At 40.8% G+C, this 19,323-nt stretch overlaps 1 protein-coding gene across 10 annotated transcripts in view; it reads left to right on the forward strand.

The window, feature by feature from the left end:
* The window catches only part of ARHGAP42 (Rho GTPase activating protein 42), a 231,921-nt gene extending 212,876 nt beyond the window's left edge, over positions 1-19,045 (forward strand). For 7 of the 10 annotated variants that reach the window (XM_045577767.1, XM_045577768.1, XM_045577763.1 and 4 more), the window contains 7 exons: positions 2,396-2,555; positions 4,186-4,330; positions 5,604-5,984; positions 6,382-6,538; positions 8,486-8,548; positions 14,066-14,145; positions 14,468-17,068. In XM_045577767.1, coding sequence (XP_045433723.1) covers positions 2,396-2,555; positions 4,186-4,330; positions 5,604-5,984; positions 6,382-6,538; positions 8,486-8,548; positions 14,066-14,145; positions 14,468-14,556 — 1,075 coding nt within the window. In that variant the 3' untranslated portion in view covers positions 14,557-17,068. Of the gene's footprint in view, positions 1-2,395; positions 2,556-4,185; positions 4,331-5,603; positions 5,985-6,381; positions 6,539-8,485; positions 8,549-14,065; positions 14,146-14,467; positions 17,069-17,598 lie in introns of those variants that run through there. The other 3 variants (XM_045577764.1, XM_045577765.1, XM_045577769.1) reach the window with 3 other exon arrangements.
* Positions 19,046-19,323: the final 278 nt, after the last annotated feature.

Consider the following 19,323-nt stretch of genomic DNA (forward strand, 5'->3'; position numbering starts at 1 on the left):
GCTCTAATGACTTAAGTAATTATAAACAACTAATAACATTCTTGGTTCCTGGCAATCTTATGACTCAGGTAAACTATAAACAATTAACAACACTCTTGGTCCTTATCAACCTTATGTGGCTTAAAAAAAAAAAAAGAAAGAAAGAAAGAAAAAGAAAGAATTTAAGACCTGTGACCTGGATTACTCACTGGCCTAAAGAAACAACAACTCAATGACTAATTCCAAATCTCCATTAGTTAGCTCTGAGAGGTTATATAAATCACTAGATGCCTAGTGCATGAAATTCAAGCCCAGGTAGGATCCCTAGCAGCTGCTGGCTGACAGCCAGGACTTCCACACCCCCCTGCTGCCTGCTGCTGACCAAGGCCTCCTTACCTGGGGTTGGCCAGCCGGCCCCACCCCCTGGTCAAACTCTCAGTCAAGGGAACAATTTGCATATTATGGTTTTATTATATAGGATTGCTTCCTTTCTGAGGATCCTTTTTTTCTTTTTCTTTTTTTTTCTTTCTGAAAACTAGGCCATCTGTGGTTCTTCTTTGATTCTAACTTTAAATATTCAGAAGTGCAATTGGATGTCTGTTACCTATAGGAGTAGAGGGATTAAGGTGCAAATGGATGAAATGTGAGTGAGAAGCGTCTGTGTTAACTCAGGAACCCAGCAGATGGAAAATTCAGTGAAGAGTAAATTGGTCATCAAAATATTCTATCTCTTCTGACACAGTCATCAACTCTCTTTTTCTAAATAGAGCACATTTTTAGGATTTCTAAATGTATTTCCAGTGAGCTTTATGTTAATCATTGTCCAGTTTACTTACACTACCAAGAACTTTTATATTTTAGCAATAGTTCGTAAAGCCAATTTAATTACAGGAAGGATATTATTTTGAGATCTTATTTCACTTAATTTAATTGATTATTTCATTTTTTCAACCCTATAAGGGTTGCTATACTTACTAAATGAGGAAACTGAAGCTTAAAGCTATTAAATGACTAGGCTGACTACACCCCACTTCCAAGTTGGATGGATTCATGCTTTGATTCCAGATAGACTCATTGTCTTTCCAGACTACTTTCTTAGTACATTCTCTAATATATATTACCCACAATCAATATGTAATATTTGGTTATAACAAGAAGGAAACTTGGGATGAAACTCTTGTTAGTCTAACCAAGAGTCTTCTTAGATAGTTCTCTCTCGGGCACAGGGGACATTTCAGTCATTGGGACAGTCAGCATATCCTGTCCTGTACTAAGAATTGCATGGGTAACCCAACATCCTGGATTCCCCATAACATTTTACTTTGAGTTTTGGGATATAGTTAGTGATGCATGTTCAGATATAAATATAATCTTAGGTGTTACACTCCTTCCTAGAATTTTCCATTCTAAAACCCGGCTGGAAGTAACAGAGAAAAGGCAGTGGTTAACTTAAGAGCGTGGTCAAATGAATGAGGTTTCTTTTCCTCTGAAGAATATATCCAGTTTCCAAATTAGTTAATTGGTCAAAATCATCTTTGATAACTACCAAGATTACTTTGCTCAGGTCAATAATATCAGGCTTTTTGTTTCATTTCCAGCACTGATTTCCTCTTCCTGTTTCCTCTTCTTCCTGTTTTTCAGCACAGTGGTCAGCACTTACAGAAGCATTCAGGGGAGGCTTAGAAAGATAGGAAGGAAGGAAGGAAGGAAGGAAGGAAGGAAGGAAGGAAGGAAGGAAGGAAGGAAGGAAGGAAGGAAGGAAGGAAGGAAGGAAGGAAGGAAGGAAGGAAAAAACATTCATTAGCCAGTTGTCTTATGTGAGGAGCTCAAGGAAACCTTTGATTTGTACTCAGGAGACCTGAATTCAAATAGCATCTCTGTTCCTAATTTGCTGTGACCTCGAGTACATCATTTTTACTTGAGGAGCTTTGGTTTTTTTATCTGTATAGTAGGAAAACCTGTCTTCCTGGGAGGATTAAATGGAATAATATCTGGAAGTGCCTGGCAGTAGGTTTTCAACAATATGTTTAGTGAATCCAAATAAAATTACAACCAGTCTATTAATACTCTAAACCATCTGTTCTAAAAGAAGTATAGCACTGTAGAAGATACAAAAGGGTCTATAATCTGTCTCTTCAGGGTGATTGCACTCACTTTACGAAATCAAGATTTCCCCGCCCCCCTTCAATATATTAACTTTTGTAATTATGTTTTACTTTGGCTATGTTAATTTCTTATGTCATTTTTTACTATACTCATTAATGCCAATTGGAAGTGACTGAACCTGATTACTTGGAAAAATTAGCCTGTAATGGGATGTTTTACATTTTATTTTATGTCGCAAATTTGGTAGTTGAGAACATTTTATAATTACTAAACATTTAACTTAAGATGTTTTTGTTGCTCTTGTCTGCAGAGTATCACTACATAGCCAACAGAATCTCATGACTGTCTCAAACCTCGGTGTCATATTTGGCCCAACTCTTATGAGAGCACAGGAAGAAACTGTGGCTGCTATGATGAATATTAAGTTTCAGAATATTGTCGTTGAAATTCTGATAGAGCACTATGAAAAGGTAGGCTGAATTTTCACGTGGGAGCATCAAATTTTGTACGTTGCATTCCTGTCATCTCGATTTTTCATTTGCATCATCTGCGAGCTTCACATTGTGAAATCAGGTTCATATAATGTTAGTCTTGTAAATTTTATATAAATCATGTCTCCGTGAGGACTCTGACTTTTCTTTTTCTTGTTCAATTTTTAAATCCTCCTCAAAACCTTCTGGCCATGTGATCTCCTTTCCTTCTCCATCATTTTCCTTTAAATATTTTCTTCTGCCCTAACCAGTTTGGCTCAGTGGATAGAGCGTTGGCCTGCACACTGAAGGGTCCCAGTTCGATTCCAGTCAAGGGCATGTACCTTGGTTGTGGGCACAACCCAGTACAGGGTGTGCACAAGGCAGCTGATCGATGTTTCTAACTCTCTATCTCTCTCCCTTCCTTTCTGTAAAAATCAATAAATTATATTTTAAAAAATAAAGATTTTCTTCCAGAGCACTTCTATAATCAGATTTTTGCACATATTCAGATAATACTTTAGAATAACTTTGTGGTTAAGTATCTTTTAACACTTTAATCTTATTGGAATTAGACTCTTAATCATACAGCAGAGGTGATATTCTAAATAAAACCAAGGAAAATATTCTGGAGCAGTCTTGAAGTCATCTCTAGCCAGTCCCCCAGGAGGGTGACTTTATAAGAATGGGATCTTAGAATAACTATGGAAATTGGAAATTGGGGAAGCTGAATTGATTGCATTATTAACAAATTCAACCACTGAAGGTCTAAACATTTTGTGATGCCTCTGTGTCAGATCTAGTCCATGTAAGAGAATGACTGTGACTCTTTCTCCTTCCCTGAGTCCCTCCCTAGTACCTAGCTAAGGCTGGAGGCTTCCTCATAGCCAGGGAGCACGTGGCTGCCTCCTGTCCTTGTGCTCAGACCTGGCACTTTTCTTGACCATTCAGATCCAACGGCATGGCAGCTAAGAAATGGGCCCATTCTGCTAGGGAAATGGTACAACCAAAGGCTATGTTTAGCATGAAAGGGGGAAGACAGTTATCACACAAAAAGAATCAACGTGTCTCAACATTGACATTTGTTCCTATTTGAAACGTTTCTTAAAATGATTGGGGAATCTGAACTTCACTGTTGGGGAAGCATCAAAAGGAAAACCCAGCGGAAACTGATTTGGCTCAGTGGATAGAGCATCAGTCTGCTGTGGACTGAAAGGTCCCAGGTTTGATTCCGGTAAAGGGCATGTACATTGGTTGCAGGCACATCCCCGGTAGCGGGTGTGCAAGAGGCAGCTGGGTCGATGTTTCTCTCTCATCAACGTTTCTATCTCTCTATCTCTCTTCCTTCCTCTCTGTCGAAAATCAATAAAATATATATTTTTTTTTAAAAAGGAAAACCCAGAGAAGAAACATTCCTTGGTGTAAATGGGAAAGAAAGTTGTCATTATTCTGGGATTCACTTAATGTACTTATTTTTTGGTATTAAGCATCTCTTTCATACAACTGATGAAGCTGCATATAATTCTAAGATTAAGTGGCATATAAGTCTCAAAGCTTCTTTTCTGATGAAAATGATGAAAATGGCATTTTCACCCTTCTGTTTACCGTGGCCCATTGTTCCTCCGTGTAGATCTTTCACACGGCCCCGGACCCCAGCATCCCTCTTCCTCAGCCTCAGTCTCGGTCTGGGTCCCGAAGGACGCGAGCCATCTGCCTCTCCACTGGCTCCCGGAAGCCCAGAGGGAGGTACACTCCGTGCTTGGCAGAGCCTGACAGTAAGTGTTCGGGCCTTGGGGAGAGGCTTTCTCATTCTTGAGTCCAGCCTTTCTCCCGCTAATTAGGTAGAACTAGAAGTGGTTCTCACTGATGCTATCACCCCAAACCTCCCCCACCTCTTACATTTGTATGTTCTCTGCCAATATAGTGGCAAGGTACTTTGGACAAGCAAAGGTATTACTGCTACAAAGGAAATAATTAGTTTGCTCAATGCTCCCCCCACCACCACCACTTTTTCCCCCTGCAGCTGTGATTAAGTACATGAGGTGCTACTTTGTGGAAGCTTTTGTCCTATTGTCAAAGTGGTGGAGAGGAAAGTGAGAGAAAGACTGGCTGAGGCATTTTCTTTCTTCCTCTCACATTATGTTCTTAAAGCATCGTCTCTTGGGTATCAAAGTATCTCAAAGAGAGGGGGAAAAAAATAAGAGGAACTATACCACGCATTATCACTAACTTAGTGTTCTGAGCCAGGCCTCAAGACGAGGTGGAGGCAGCTTGAGCCCATAAGATGTGTTAAAGTGGCCATTTTCATTCTATTTCATACCCCTAAAACCCCCAATTTTTCCACAATCAATATTTAATAGAAACCATCACTTTTTAATTGAGACATATTTGAACACTTTTTACAGTTTCTCTGACTTTTTTTTTTTTTCTTATACCTTACTTTTAGGAACATTAAAAAATACACCCAGTTAAGCAGCCAGTTTCTTACATTGCTATATTCTTAACAGGAAATGGAAAAAGCCCTCTCTTTTCCATTGAGAGCAGCTTGTAATTTGCAGCTGCATTTAATGGTCCCTTTGAATGGAGGAGGACTGGGATGCATTGTAATTCAGAACCACCTAAGATGAGAAAAGTTAAAAAAAAAAAAAAGTCAGAAATATGTCTTCCATATCCTTTTCATTGGTTTTTTTTAGTAATATCATCATGGAATCATTTTTCTTACTTATTCTTACTTGTGAGCCCTGTTTCAGAATTTTGTCTGAATTCAGGTCAGCCACTCATGCTGTAACGAGTAGCATCGTTTCAGAGGGCAGGACACATATAAAATCTCCCTTGAATAGCATTGAAAAATGCATTCACCAAGTTCAAATGCATATCTTAAAGGCTGACTCCAGGCCTGAGGACAGCTCTCCAGGCCAGGGGAAGGCCCATCACTTCAGTGGGATCAGGTGGCCACAGACCCTGTGTGAGGTGGAGAATGGAAGGGTTTTGGTTGGTGCTGTTCTCAACAGAGAGCCTCTGTCCTTCCTCTCCCCCGCCCCTGCCCAGGCGACTCCTACAGCAGCAGCCCCGCCAGCACACCCATGGGGAGCATTGAGTCCCTCTCCTCTCACTCCTCGGAACAAAACAGCACGACCAAGTCCACCTCCTGCCAGCCCCGGGAGAAGTCCGGAGGGATTCCCTGGATCGCATCCCCGTCACCTTCCAACGGACAGAAAAGTCTCGGTCTCTGGACAACCAGTCCTGAATCCAGTTCTAGAGAAGATGCAACCAAAACGGATGCAGAATCAGACTGCCAGAGCGTGGCCTCCGTCACCAGCCCCGGGGACGTTTCCCCGCGCATAGACCTGGCCAAGAAAGGATCTCTTGGGACTTCGGGGCAGAAAAGAGCCTCGGCTACGTTCCTCAGGTCCATCGCTGCAGCTGAAGGTGAGCCGGAGCGGAGCTTATGCAAAATGTCATGAGCTCCGTGCAGCTTTGCCGGATTGTTCCGCGTGATTAATCAAGGGAGAAGTTAATGGGGCAGGGACGAATGATGCTTATCTAGTTTGTTCCTGAGCAGGGGGTTTTCCAGACTCCTCTGCGCCCAGACTTTCTCCCTGGCTCTCCCTATTTCCGCGAGGTGCTGTCTTTGTAATTGCTGTCGATTCTGATCTCCCTGAGTGACGGGCGGGCGGCCGTGCTGGGGAACATTCTGTGCCATCTTGTCTTGTTTGGGCTCAGAGAAGAATGCTTCCTTTTGTGATGCGCGTGGACTGTGCTGTTGCTATTATTTTGCCTAATAACACCTTGCCTGTTTTCTTGCGGGGGGGACTTTCTTTTCCAGGAAACAAGAGCTACAGTGGTTCCACTCAAAGCTTAACGTCCATCGGCTCCAAAGAGACGCCTAAAGGCCCGCCGAACCCAGACCTGCCCCCAAAGATGTGCAGGAGGTTAAGGCTAGACACGGCCTCCAGCAATGGCTACCAGAGGCCGGGCTCCATGTGAGTGAGAGGGGTTTGCCGGGTCTGAAGGGGGAGCATGGGGCTGAGGTGTCCAGGGTGCTCTTGGCTCTTCCTCTCCTGAATGCCTCATCTGGAGCGTGGACGTGGCCAACTTCTGTAGGACCATACTGTCTCCTAAACGTGATGTGGAAGTTACAGAGGATAAGCTAAACTACCTCATGGGCAGGCACGCCAAGTGCTTTCCTTAGACGCAGAGCTATGGCTTAAGGACATGCAAATAGGTGTATAATAGAGTAGCGATGGGCTCAGAAGCTACAAACCTTCCTATCAACGCTAAACATCAGCTTTCCAGCTGAGGAGACTGAGTGCCAGGCCCAGATGACAGTCCCTCCTCCTCCTGCTGCCCAAACTTTCTGTTAGAAATAAACTGCTTTCTGGCTCTGAAGGTTGTTGGCCTTCTCTCCTCCTGGTCACATGACTCCCCGTCTGAGAACTCAACTGGTTTAAACAAGTTCTTAGAGAACAAGGAACTTGACAAGCAAAAGAAGTCAGTCCTTCTCATCCAAAGAAACGACCCGGAAGTGTAGAAAATGAGAAGGTAGGGTGCATAGATGTGAGCAGAAAGGGGGGTCAAAGAGGAGAAAATGGGAACTTTGCCTAAACAACTACGCAAAACCCAAAGAGGCTTTTGCTGAGCCTTTCTGAGTGCTGTATCGGGTGTCACTAGACGCCCTGACACATGTTCTTATCCACTGCATCCAGTGGGTTCTATAAACCTCATTTGAGAAATGATGGGAATTGATACTCAAAATTCACAATATTGCACATTGAGTTAATTCAACTAAAAATACTAATAAAAACTTTTAAAGAGCAGTTAATGAACCAATCTACATACCCTCAGCTAGTATGTGTAGAGCCGGGGGTAAATTAAATGTGCTTTACATACTGTGCCCATTTTCAATATCGTGGTATTCCTGGCATTTAATTTTCCCTCAAAAGTCCAGTAAGACATTTTACTGAGATTGTTTCAATACAAAGTGTCTTAAATTCATTTGTTCCTCCCTTTCTCTGACACAAACCTCTTGGTTTCAGAGTGTGTTTAATAAACATTGTCTCTCTGGGTCAGAAATTTAACTGCCATGATATAGACAAGTATATTGATAAATCTGTCTGCTCTCCAATATATGTGGTTCTAGCCACTAAGGAAATTAAATTTTAAACTAATATGTCAAGGGAGATGGGATGGGAAAAAGAGGAGAGCTTCTGTTTTGTTATTTTACTGATAGTAAAAGATGAGATTAAGGAGAGAGTGTATGTGTCAGGTTCTGAGAGAATTTATCAAAGAAATAAAATAGATTTTAAAAATCTACAATACTAAGGAATTTGATATCTCTTACTGAAGGTGGCTTAGTTTTCATTTTTCTCATTCTCTACCTAATGTTATCATCTCATTACAGACCATTGCCCCCACCCCCAAGATTTGAAACAAGATTTGAATCCACAAATTTATTTAATGGCTATATTTTCAGAGTTATCTCTTCCCATATTATGGGAACTGTGTTCAAATATTAAAGGATACGAAAAGTAGTTTTAGAATTAATTTTGTCTTAGCTATCAGAATGAACAATTCTTTTGTCATGTAGATTTGATTTTTCTCTTGTGGATTCACAGCAGTCTATAATGTTGTTGCCAGGAGCAAAGTAGGGATAAAATATTCCTTTTTACTGCTCCCACTTTTCTGAGGTAGAAAAAATGAGGACAGCAAGATCCCCAGAGGGGGTAGCTTTAGATTTATTACTGTCTGATACTCCTTGAACTGAAACTTTCTTCCACATTAAACCTTAAAACAATGAAAAGTCAAGTCAAATTTTGGGAACTGTTCTTAAGTAATCACTTTTGTTTAACTGATAAACTCTGAATTTCATTTTGAATTGAATGGCTTTCTAATCGATTTAATGAAACTTGCATTGTCAAATTATTTTTCAGTGTGGCAGCGAAAGCCCAACTGTTTGAAAATGTTGGTTCGGTGAAGCCAGTTTCTTCTGGGCGGTAAGTCTTCAAAACAAAGTAAAAAATAAGTAAATCAGTGGTGAGGCTGTTGCCTTGTGTGGACATGGGGGGTCATCTTTGGCGGCTCTGCCCCCCATTCTGCAGATGGTCACGTCCACATTCACTGTCTCTTCATGGGGAAGAGGTAATGTGTGAGAGCACTATTTAGTGTCTTACACTGTGAGTGTGATGCTTCATCTGCTAAGATCTTCATAAAGGAAGAGTTCTTAAAAAACAAGTTTTCCAGAACACACAAGTTGCTGTAACCCTTTGCACACCAAAGACGCCTTTGGTGACCGTTTGTGGAAATTTCTCAAAAATACTTGACTTTAAAATTATAGAACTTTTTTCTAGAAGCAGTTTTATTGTTGTTGTTGTTTTTATTGTTGTTATTCTTTCCAAAGCCTAGAAAAGGCCCTCACACATTAGTTCTTTAAACTTCCCCACCAGAGTTGTTATCTTTCAAGGATATTGGTCTGTGCATTGAGTTCATATGGCAGATTGCAGACTGTTTGCATGGATCTTACCTCTGCTTAGCATCTTTAACTTCTTCTTTCTTTATCAAGGCATGGTGAAGACTACGCACGGTGCCTGTCAGAGCCAATGTCATTTTTCTCTGAAACTGTCATTATTTTTAGGGATTTAATCTTGCTACTTGTACTCTGTGCAGCTACATGGTTGAATTGCTCCACTAGATGGAGCCCTTTTATTAGGAAGCTGGAAACAATTAACTCAAGTCCTGTTATCAGAGATGATCCCACAGGGCTTTAAAACAGCAAGCTGTGGAAGTAAATCAGAATGCTGTCATATCATAAGATATCCTCAAATGTTCAACAATCAGTCTGTGCATTTTTAATAAGCTTTTACATTCTAAATACTGCTATAAATCAACTTCTTTTTATTTATTGATTGATTACGGTATTACATATTACATATGTGTTCTCATCCTCCTACTATCCCCCTAACCCTCTCCCCTCCACCCATGCCCTCACCCCCCTGTTGCCTCTGTCCATTGGTTAGGCTTATACGCATGCATACAGGTCCTTTGGCTGATCTTTTCTGATGGCTGTCAGCAATTACCGTCTTTGTCAACAGCACTGTGGACCATGTTGTAACTTTTCATCCAGAGACAGGGAACTAGGGACACAGTGGACTTCACATTGAGTTCTTGGCCCCACCACTTCCTATGTGTATAACCTTGGAGTTACAGAAGAAATCTATTGTCTCTATAAAATGAAAGTGACAACTCTGTTTTCACCTAGTTGTTGTAAATTTCAAATACAAAGCAATCTATTTGGCAAGTTCTCCACAGATGATCTGTACAATAACAACTTATTGTTATAATAATTTTTATTGAAACTATTAAAGATATTCAAGCTTCTAATTATCATATTAATAGTACTTACACATTAACTCTTCAACAGTAACCTGATACTTTTTGGTACCATGCAATACAGCTGAACAACAGAAAGTTGACAGCATTTCCCTTACTAAGGTCCTACAGTGCTTATTTCCTGGTCCTTCTAGGAAACTCAGGGTAACCTTTGAATTGGACCTTGAAGAACACTAGAACCAGTAGTAAGTAGTAGGAAGACTAGTTATGTTTGAGGAAGAGACCAATAAGGAGATTCTAGTGCATGATCCTAAGTAACAGAAAAGTAACATCGCTGGGAGCCACCACAGGCACGCTGGGAGTCATTGAGCAGAGGGGTGATCTAATCAGTGATATACCCAACAGATCATTCCAAGTGGATTTTCTAGGAATTGTGAAGAGGAGAGTACAGTCAACCATGTTGGATGGAATTGGTGAGATTTAAAGGCCTTACATAGAGCAGTAACAAAAGCATGAAAAACAACAAGGAGAGCTTTTTGGTAGGATCAGGATTTGGCAACTGCTTTGATACTGGAGTGAAAGACAGGTAATGAAGATTCCGAGTATCAGAAACAATTGCAGCTTAGTTTCTGGTCTCAGCTTATAATTAAACGGAAGAGAGGAAAGTTGTGGCCATAATGTTTGAGGAGCCTGATGAACACTGAGAGGCTTTTAGACGTTGTGGAGTTTGCCATTTGAGAAACTTCTCAGTTTCTCTGTGTAGATGAAGGTGGGGCTTGCTGAGTGTAAAGGAAAAATGCTTGAGCATTGATTGGTCTTTGGGGAATGGTTTCATTTAAAGGTCTAGCAAAGAACAACGTGAAGGAATGATCAGAAGCAACAGATATCATCAACATGGTAGAAGCTGCAAAAAGTCAATGCGACCATTAGAAGAGGACACTGTTTTCACCCCTCAGATATATCTTACTTCTTGGGATTTTAAAAGATATTATCTGTATGCATGTCCACTTCCTTCAGCAGTGAAATTCTCAGCAACCAGAAAGTGTGAGGGAGTGCCTGTGTGTGTGTGTTTATCATTGTTAAGTGACTCTCCAGAAAACTCTATCAGTTCCTTTTGGGTGACTTTTTTATTTTGCTTATAGTTTAGTAAGCATTGTGAATTTTGCACACTGACCCTATCAAACCTTTGTAAGTCTACTCATCAGCATTCGGCAGCATTTGGCATTGGAATGGGATTTGTGATCAGGTCACCTTCTGTAGGATGAGGGGGAAAATGACTCTCAGGACAGTAGGATGTTATTATCTTACTCTGCCATGCACTAAGAAGCAGGGATTTCAGAATCCTTTGCAAAGGATATCAGACCCTTCTGAAGAGAGACTCAGTAGCTGACGGTGTTATTTCACATCCTCTTCAGTGCACTGAGGCAGTAAAAGAGGCAGCATTAGCACCTGGAGAGAAAACTTCACTGTCACACAAGTCTGCATTAAATCATCAGAGCTCTCTGCTGAGTTAACACCTGCAGTTACGGAGCTCGGCAGAGAAAATTACACCTGTCTAGACACATGCACAGATAATTGAAAAGTCACGACAAGTATTTTTTGTACTGTGTATTTTTGACACAGTTAACAATATCCTTTTATTTCATGATACAATTATTCTGCTTGCCTTCTCCAGCCATGTAATCTTCTTATAAAATGGCTGAAATATTTTTTTAAAAAAAATAGTTTAGTTGCCTGTTACTTTCAAAAATTATAACATTGTAAGGATTGTTATACCTTAACTAGAGGCCCGGTGCATGAAATTTGTGCACAGGAGGTGGGGGGCAGGTCCCTCTGCCTGACATGCATCCTCTCCAATCCCGGACCCCTTGGGAGGATGTCTGACTGCCAATTTAGGCCCGATCCCACAGGCTCTCTCCTGCTGGCCTGATTGCCCCTAACTGCCTCTGCCTCAGCCCCCACCACTGTGGCTTTATCCAGAAGAACATCCAGTAGATGTCTAGCCTAATTAACATATTATCCTTTTATTAGTATAGGTCATTTCTATAACTCTGGACATTGTTTCCTTATGCATCTCTTAATTTATTCTAAGGACTTAAAGCAATAAGATTTTGTTTATTAGAGGAAATTGCTACTGTTAGAAAGTTTGAATTCTTGTAAAATATTTAGATATTTTTAAAGAAATGGCTCTGCAACCCTTAATTATGTTAGATATCAGATCAAATGATTATATTTGACCTTCTTCTGATTCTCAGAAGTCTTAAGGACTTGGCAGCATCCTCTCCCCCACCTCCCACCCATGTCAACCAATAGACCCATGTGTGTGCTGACACACATGCATACACACACGCACACACAGCTCTTTAGGGTAAAGCCCTGTCTTCTCTGGGTGCCTGCATTCCTCAATTCTCCCTTAAGCCACAGTTCACTGGGATGTGGGCTAGTGGTCATTCCCTCGCCTGGCTGCTGTGGGCTCCCCTAGCCAGCTTTCCAAAGTACAGCCTAAGCCTTACCTCTGATGAAGCCAATGCTAGGAGCAGGGCTGGAGCTTTCCTCCATAAGCTTTTCAGTCTTCAGATATCCACTTGGGAACCCTGGTCTCAATGACCTAGGCTCTGGAAGTATAGAGGTTAGACTCGGGGTCAGGCTCAACAGGGAAAAGAAATCATGTGATGCTGGTGCTTTATGAGAACTGCTGATGCTTATGTGCTGATGAAGTGCTAGAGCCAAAGGAAAGAAAGACAGGAACCTTGACTGCTTAAAAGGACTCGTCATGTTTTTTTCTACTCATTTATTCAAGAAATATTTAATGAGTTTTACTACCAGGCTTCAGGCATTGTTCATGAATGTTACATTCTGATTAAAAGAGAAAACAACAGACTAATAGATACTGCTGCCATGCAGTCTTCGGAGGATCTGATAATGGCCGGGGCAGCTGCTTCAGAGTGTACGCAGGGAAGACATGACCTTCAGCAAAGCTCAGGAAATTTAAGATGAACAGAAGTGCACAGCACGTGAGGATCAAGAGGAAAACATCACAGAGCCAGGGCTCAGCGGGCCTGGGCGGGGATGAGATTGGCATGTTGCAGAAGGTGAAAGGGCAGGGGGATGAGCCCAGCAGGTGAGCAGAGACAGGGAAGAGGCAAGAGAACTGACAGGCACCCGCTTGTGCATGGAATGGAGCTGGAGCTGGACACCATGAAAGGGCTGTTTTCTGGGAAATAGCATGATGCTCAGAACCTTTTCTAAACTGTCCTCTGACTGCCCTGTAGAGGATGAATTGCAAGGCGACAGAACAGGAAGCCTAGAGGATTTGGGATGGTGGGAAGCCATTCAGTCAGTGAGTCACGCCACACATGATGTTGGCATGGATACGGATGGTAGAGATGCTGAGAAGTAGGTGGAGCCAGGAGGAGTTCCCGTCTTACCACGGTAAAGGGATGTCGCAGAGTAAAGATGACTTGGCTGATGACTTGATTAGCGGCCTCAGATGATGGCCTATTAGTGCTGGCTCGAGTGCTTTTGAATAGAACTCATAGAAAACTCTGAAATGTTGGCTTCTCTTGGAAAACCAGAGTATCTGGCTGTCTGGAACCTGAATTCCCATAGGGCCCAGATGTTGGGAGCTGAGGCTTGGCTTCCTTTCCTAAAAGACGGGTATGTTCCCTGATTTGCAAAGCCTCTATCTGTCCCCATCATCGCCCTGACAACGAGGCCACTGCTGTTGGCCATTCACCATCAACTTATCCATCAGGCTTACTTAACTCATTTACTATACTTTGTAGACCTTGTAATTTGGGGAATCTCACCTCTGCTAATCTGAAATGAAAGTGGAGGAGAAAAAAAAAAACAACTTTAGGGTACCTCTGACCCTCTGTATAGCTGCAAAGACAGCCTATTTACCAACAATTAAACAATGGCATTCTTTAAAACAAACGGGCTGAGGTTACACGTGGAGGCATTGCCTGCAAACACTAGATGAGATGTTGGTTTGCTTTCAATGTTTTCTGATGATGTACCAGTGTTCAGTTTGTGAAAAGTGCACTTTGCACACTTATGTGCCTTTTGTGTATATTATTCTCCAATTACAACCAGAAAATAATACCATTTTTAAGATCATTTGAGCTATGAATGTATTTATTTTTTGAGTTGTGGTTTTTACAACTCGCCTTTTGCTCTTGCAGCCAAGCCAAAGCCATGTACTCCTGTCAGGCCGAGCACAGCCATGAGCTCTCCTTCCCGCAGGGGGCGGTCTTTTCTAACGGTAAGTATGCCTTCCTTTAAGGAAACAAAGGAACACATCAAATTCCTCTGGACCCCAGCTTCCTTCCCTGTGTGTGTGTGTGTGTGTGTGTGTGTGTGTGTGTGTCAGGGAGGTGGAGTCTGGATTTAGGGTGGAGGGAAGATGGGAGAAATTGGCTGACTTATTATAAGAATGTAAAGGGCATTTCCATCTTTAAAGAAGCTGTGACATTGTTTTGTGGATTCATGCAGTCTGATGTGGGAGGATTCTTATTCATTAGTGTATATAATTATTTGAAGCTAATGCTGAGTGAGTCACATTAACTTTTTATTTTTTCCCCCAGTGTACCCATCGGTGGAACCAGGGTGGTTGAAGGCAACTTATGAAGGCAAAACAGGACTAGTCCCAGAAAATTATGTTGTCTTCCTCTAATACTGTTTAGTGGATGGCAGTATCTTCATGGTATCCATGGTAACAAATAATACATGCTATGATTTTATCTGACACAGATATGGCAATCAGCCCACTAAATGAAAACAGACAATTTCTATCAAGTCCTACACCAGCAGGCTATGTAGCTCCCTATAATGGAAAAGGAAAAAAAAAATGTTCAAATTGTTTGCCATTCTTTTTTTTCTCTTTTTTTTTTTTCTGGTTTCTTATCTTAAAATATCTTTCTTTTTTATAAGTCTCCACGGTGACTCCATAATAATTGAGAATCTCAAATATTGTATAAGCACTATATCCCAGAAATTTGAAAACTAGAAATTTGATTTAAGGATTTTGGGATCTGCCCTTCACTGTCTGGCATTCTCTGAGAAACCTTGAAATTGTTACTTAAGAATGTAATGTAAATTGCTCGTTTATGGTTTTTTTCTTTAAAAAAAATACTGCTTTTATATATGATTGTTTTGCTGGTCCTAAACATTTCAAGGATATATCTTGTTTTTTCATGTAACTTTATTTTTGTTTACCAAGTAAGATGATAATACTCAAAAGCAACGATGTATATAATGCCTGTAAATGAAGCCAAAATAAGTCAGACACTGAGTCCATTGGAAACACTCCATCCAGCATTCCAGACGCCTTCCATAGGCTTTGAGGAGGGACGAGCAAACTATTTCTGTGAAGGCCTGATAGTGAATTTCTTGTCTTTTGCAAGCTCTATAGTCTCCATCACAATACATAATTGCCATCGTATGGCAGAAAGCAGCCATAGACAATAAGGAAACGGATCAGTGTGGCTGTGAGCCGACACGGCTTTATATATGGACCCTGCAACTTGACGATCACATAATAACCATGACACGAAATAGTCCTCTCTGGCCATTGTCAGCTACTGGTTCATACAAAAACAGGCGGCAGGTCCTATGTGACTCATGGGTCATGGTTTGCTGAGCCCTGGTTTAGAGGATATGTAAAACTAGCTTTATTACTTGGGGATTTCTATGAAATGTTACTTCATTACATATAAATACCAATAAATTATATGCACATAGTAGCATCATAATAGCATCACAAAAGCATCATTACCGTATGAGGAAGACAATGTAAAAGTCTAGGCATACAACTTGAATTCTACTAGTAGCATTAAAGTGTCAAAGAATTCTGTTGACACCTAATTTGGGCTAATGAGAAATTCTCTGCAAATGATCAAGAAATTTTTAAGATACTAGAAGAGAAGCTATGCCTTCTAAAGTCTATGCTTGAAACAAAATGTAAGCATAAAGGTACAAGGATTCTTAAATTATTTTGAACCACAAAATTTTAAAATGGTTTTATCATTTTTAGCAGGAATAACATGTGTACATGATTTTTAAAAATGCCATTCAATTTATAGTCTTTATTAGGAATTTCACTGAATTTATAGAGCATAGAAATTTACTACCCATTTATATATGCTGTCAACAGCTGGTCACGCATTTCTGTTATTTCAATAATTCTATTTCCGTAATTCTGATGTATCATTTCTATAAATACTTGCGTGTGGCAAAGAGCTTTTCTTCTCAAGATTTCAAAAAGCTGGTTACCTGTCGTTTAACCACCACAGCGCGGGCCCACTGGGCTGTGTTTTACTTGTTACTTCAGAGTTCTCCACTGTACAGACACTCTCAGGTATTGACTGTATAAAACTCTTTTTATGTGATATTATAATCTGTCATCTCAGTCTCTTCTACTTTAAATTAATGTCTCTAGAGTTAATAGAATATACACTCAACACATACGCTTGTACGCACTATGCCTTGGAGCATGTATGCCTTTAAAATTAAAAATGGAACACTAGAGTAGAATTTAAACATAGAGAGAATAACAGTAGGTGGGGTCACGGCCAGAAATAAATATCAGTGCGTTGGAATGAAAAACTATTTAATGTTATAAAAGTTAGTAATATAATGAAAAAAATCTGATGTTTCTCTCTCTCTTACTCTTTTTTTTTTTTTTTTCTTTCCTCCTGCTGTTCATTTTTTGTACACGATAATTGGGTGTTGCTAGAGCTTCTTGATCTCTAGGCCCTTGGTGGCCTTGGTTAGTAATAATAGCTTTGCTGACACCCTGGACTACCCTCTGCTGGAACAGAAGGTTGTCTTTCCGAAGTACCTGCCAGTCCCTTAGTCTGTGCAGCGCTGTCACTGTGACCACCCCTGCCATCGTCTGACATCCTTCCCGATTAGAACCTCTGAGAGGCAAATTGATTTTCTTTTCAAAGACCAACCTGACTCGAAAAAGAGATTCAGAATTCTACTTCACTTGCTGCTGCCTAAGGAAATCTCACCCTTCACTGTATTTTCACACGGACCAGAGTGTTCCTGCGTCTGAGTTGTCTGCGAGCTAATTCCCCCATGCTTGCTCGTTTGGGAATTAGCCTTTGCTGTCTAGGATGTGGCATGAAGCTCTTTCTCCTGGTGAGGCATGTCTGTGCCTTACATGCTGTGGTCCTTTGTTTGAAACAAGCTACAAAAATCCTTATTCAAATTGTGTTTTTGTTCGAAGTATTCATCTTATAGATTTTTGAGGAAGATTATTATTATTTTTTTTTCTTCATTGCCAAGTACACATGTAAGCAAGTCATGGCTATATACAGGGTATCCTTCAAAAAAAATGTGTACACACTTTAATAGTTGATAGCTCAATTTTGAAAATGAATTGTATTTTAATAAACACTCCCTTTATAATTATTCCGAATGTGTGTATACATTTTGGGGGATACCCTATATATCAGAGATAGGCAACTGCTTTTCTCAAGAAATTAATTTCCTGCCAACACTGGTTTGGCTCAGTGGATAGAGCATCAGTCTGTGGGCTGAAGGGTCCCAGGTTCGATTCCGGTCAAGGGCATGTACCTTGGTTGCAGGCACATCCCCAGTACAGGAGGCAACTGGTTGATTTTTCTCTCTCATCAATGTTTCTGGCTCTCTATCCTTCTCCCTTCCTCTTTGTAAAAAATCAATAAAATATATAGTTTTTTTTAAAAAGAAATGAATTTCCAGCAGATAAGGTGTTTGTGAGCATAGGGAAAATCTAAACATGGGCTCTACGTCACCATATTAATTACATAAGAAGGTAATGCCAAGCATTGGAAGATCACATCCCAACGTGTAACAGCATTTCAGTGATGAAATCTTAGCTTTTCAGAGACAAGATGAAGTAGTTAGAATTGCTACATCCACACCCTCCAGGCACACATGCGGATTGTAATCACTGGTTACAGTATAATCAGTATGAAGGTGCGGTTGAGGAGTCTAAGCCAGTCATCTTGTGTGTTGTATGAAAACATTCCCAAGGACACACATTTAGGTATTTAACAGGTGACTCTTTTGGGGCCATAACTCTACCACGTTGAAAGAGACTAGTCCATCAGCTGAAGGCTTATGCTTCTATGTGAACACATATGTCTGAACAGTAAAATGTATTCCTGTAGAGCCCACAAAGGATGAGGCAGTACCATCCATTGCTCCTTGTTTGATGTGAGTGGTTTTGCTAACTGAGTCAGCACTCCGTGCTTCGTAATACGAATGAGTACAACCAGGTTCCTCAATAATAGCTCGATTGCTGGCTCTTTCAGGGATGGTGGAGGAGGAAAAAAAGTACCTTACGGTACCATCCCCAGTGATCCGGGTTCCCAAAGAGAGAAAATAAAGGTACATAATGACTTTTATTCTTATTCTAGATATTTTGGTTTTACATTTTGTGGCATGCTTTCTAAATTCCCACCATGTTATAAGAAAAACAAACCTGCCACATTAATCCTGTGAGGGTATCCCTGCTGACCTCCCGCCCAGCTTCACTCTTCAGCTCTGTGTCTGATGTGAGAGAGGATGCCATCCCCGTGGATGCTGGTGCAGAAGAGACCTGCAGGGCCTCTCTTCAAACACCTTCACTTTGTTAACGAACCCCTTGAATTAACATCTGAAGCCCCAATTTGATTTACACTTTATTGACTGAAGTTAGAGGCAGAGAAATTTAGGAGCAGATTTTTGTTCTTTGGTTTTAACATATATTTCTAATTTGTAGCTATTACCGTACTCTGACCTGAAAACACTGAGTAGGACCGAAAAAATATATCTCTTGGTAAAGAGACTTGACCATTGTTATTTTGGACCATTGTCCGAAAGTTATTTTGCTTCTGACTAGAGGTTTGTCAGTTAAGGTAGAAATTGCTGTTTAATTTTGCCTCTTATCTTCCAAAATCAAAACCTATTTTACCAATGAGGTTCATCCTGGCTGTCTCCTGCTAATCCACAGTCTTACTATCAGGTATTTATTACCTTGTTTCACATCTCCTGAACACAGTCATTGTATCCATCATTGTTACCAATACTCTCCTGCTTCAGAGGTGCAGGTCCCACTTGGTGATAGCCTTGTACAAACCCAGATTTATGAATGATATGGACTTTTAGAGGATCCGATCAATAAATAGGATGGGGAAAATATGTGTAGGGCAGCTGCATCCACTGTTTTAAATAAGGAATCTCAAATAAGAATGATGACAGCACTCACATCAAGCCAGGCAGAAAACTGATCTTCATAGCTCTAGACCAATGCTTAGAAGCAGCTGTATGAGGTAGGGATTCAGTAGGTCATCACTCCTCCTCTGGCACTCATGAGAGAGATGCTAAGTACAAAGCCAAATATTTCTTGGTGCTTTAGGGAGAGATGGAGTCTGTGTGTTCACTGGGGAGTCCCAAGGGGCAGGTGCCA

This window comes from Pipistrellus kuhlii, unplaced genomic scaffold, assembly GCF_014108245.1.
Source record: "Pipistrellus kuhlii isolate mPipKuh1 unplaced genomic scaffold, mPipKuh1.p scaffold_m20_p_9, whole genome shotgun sequence".
Lineage (NCBI taxonomy): Eukaryota > Metazoa > Chordata > Mammalia > Chiroptera > Vespertilionidae > Pipistrellus > Pipistrellus kuhlii.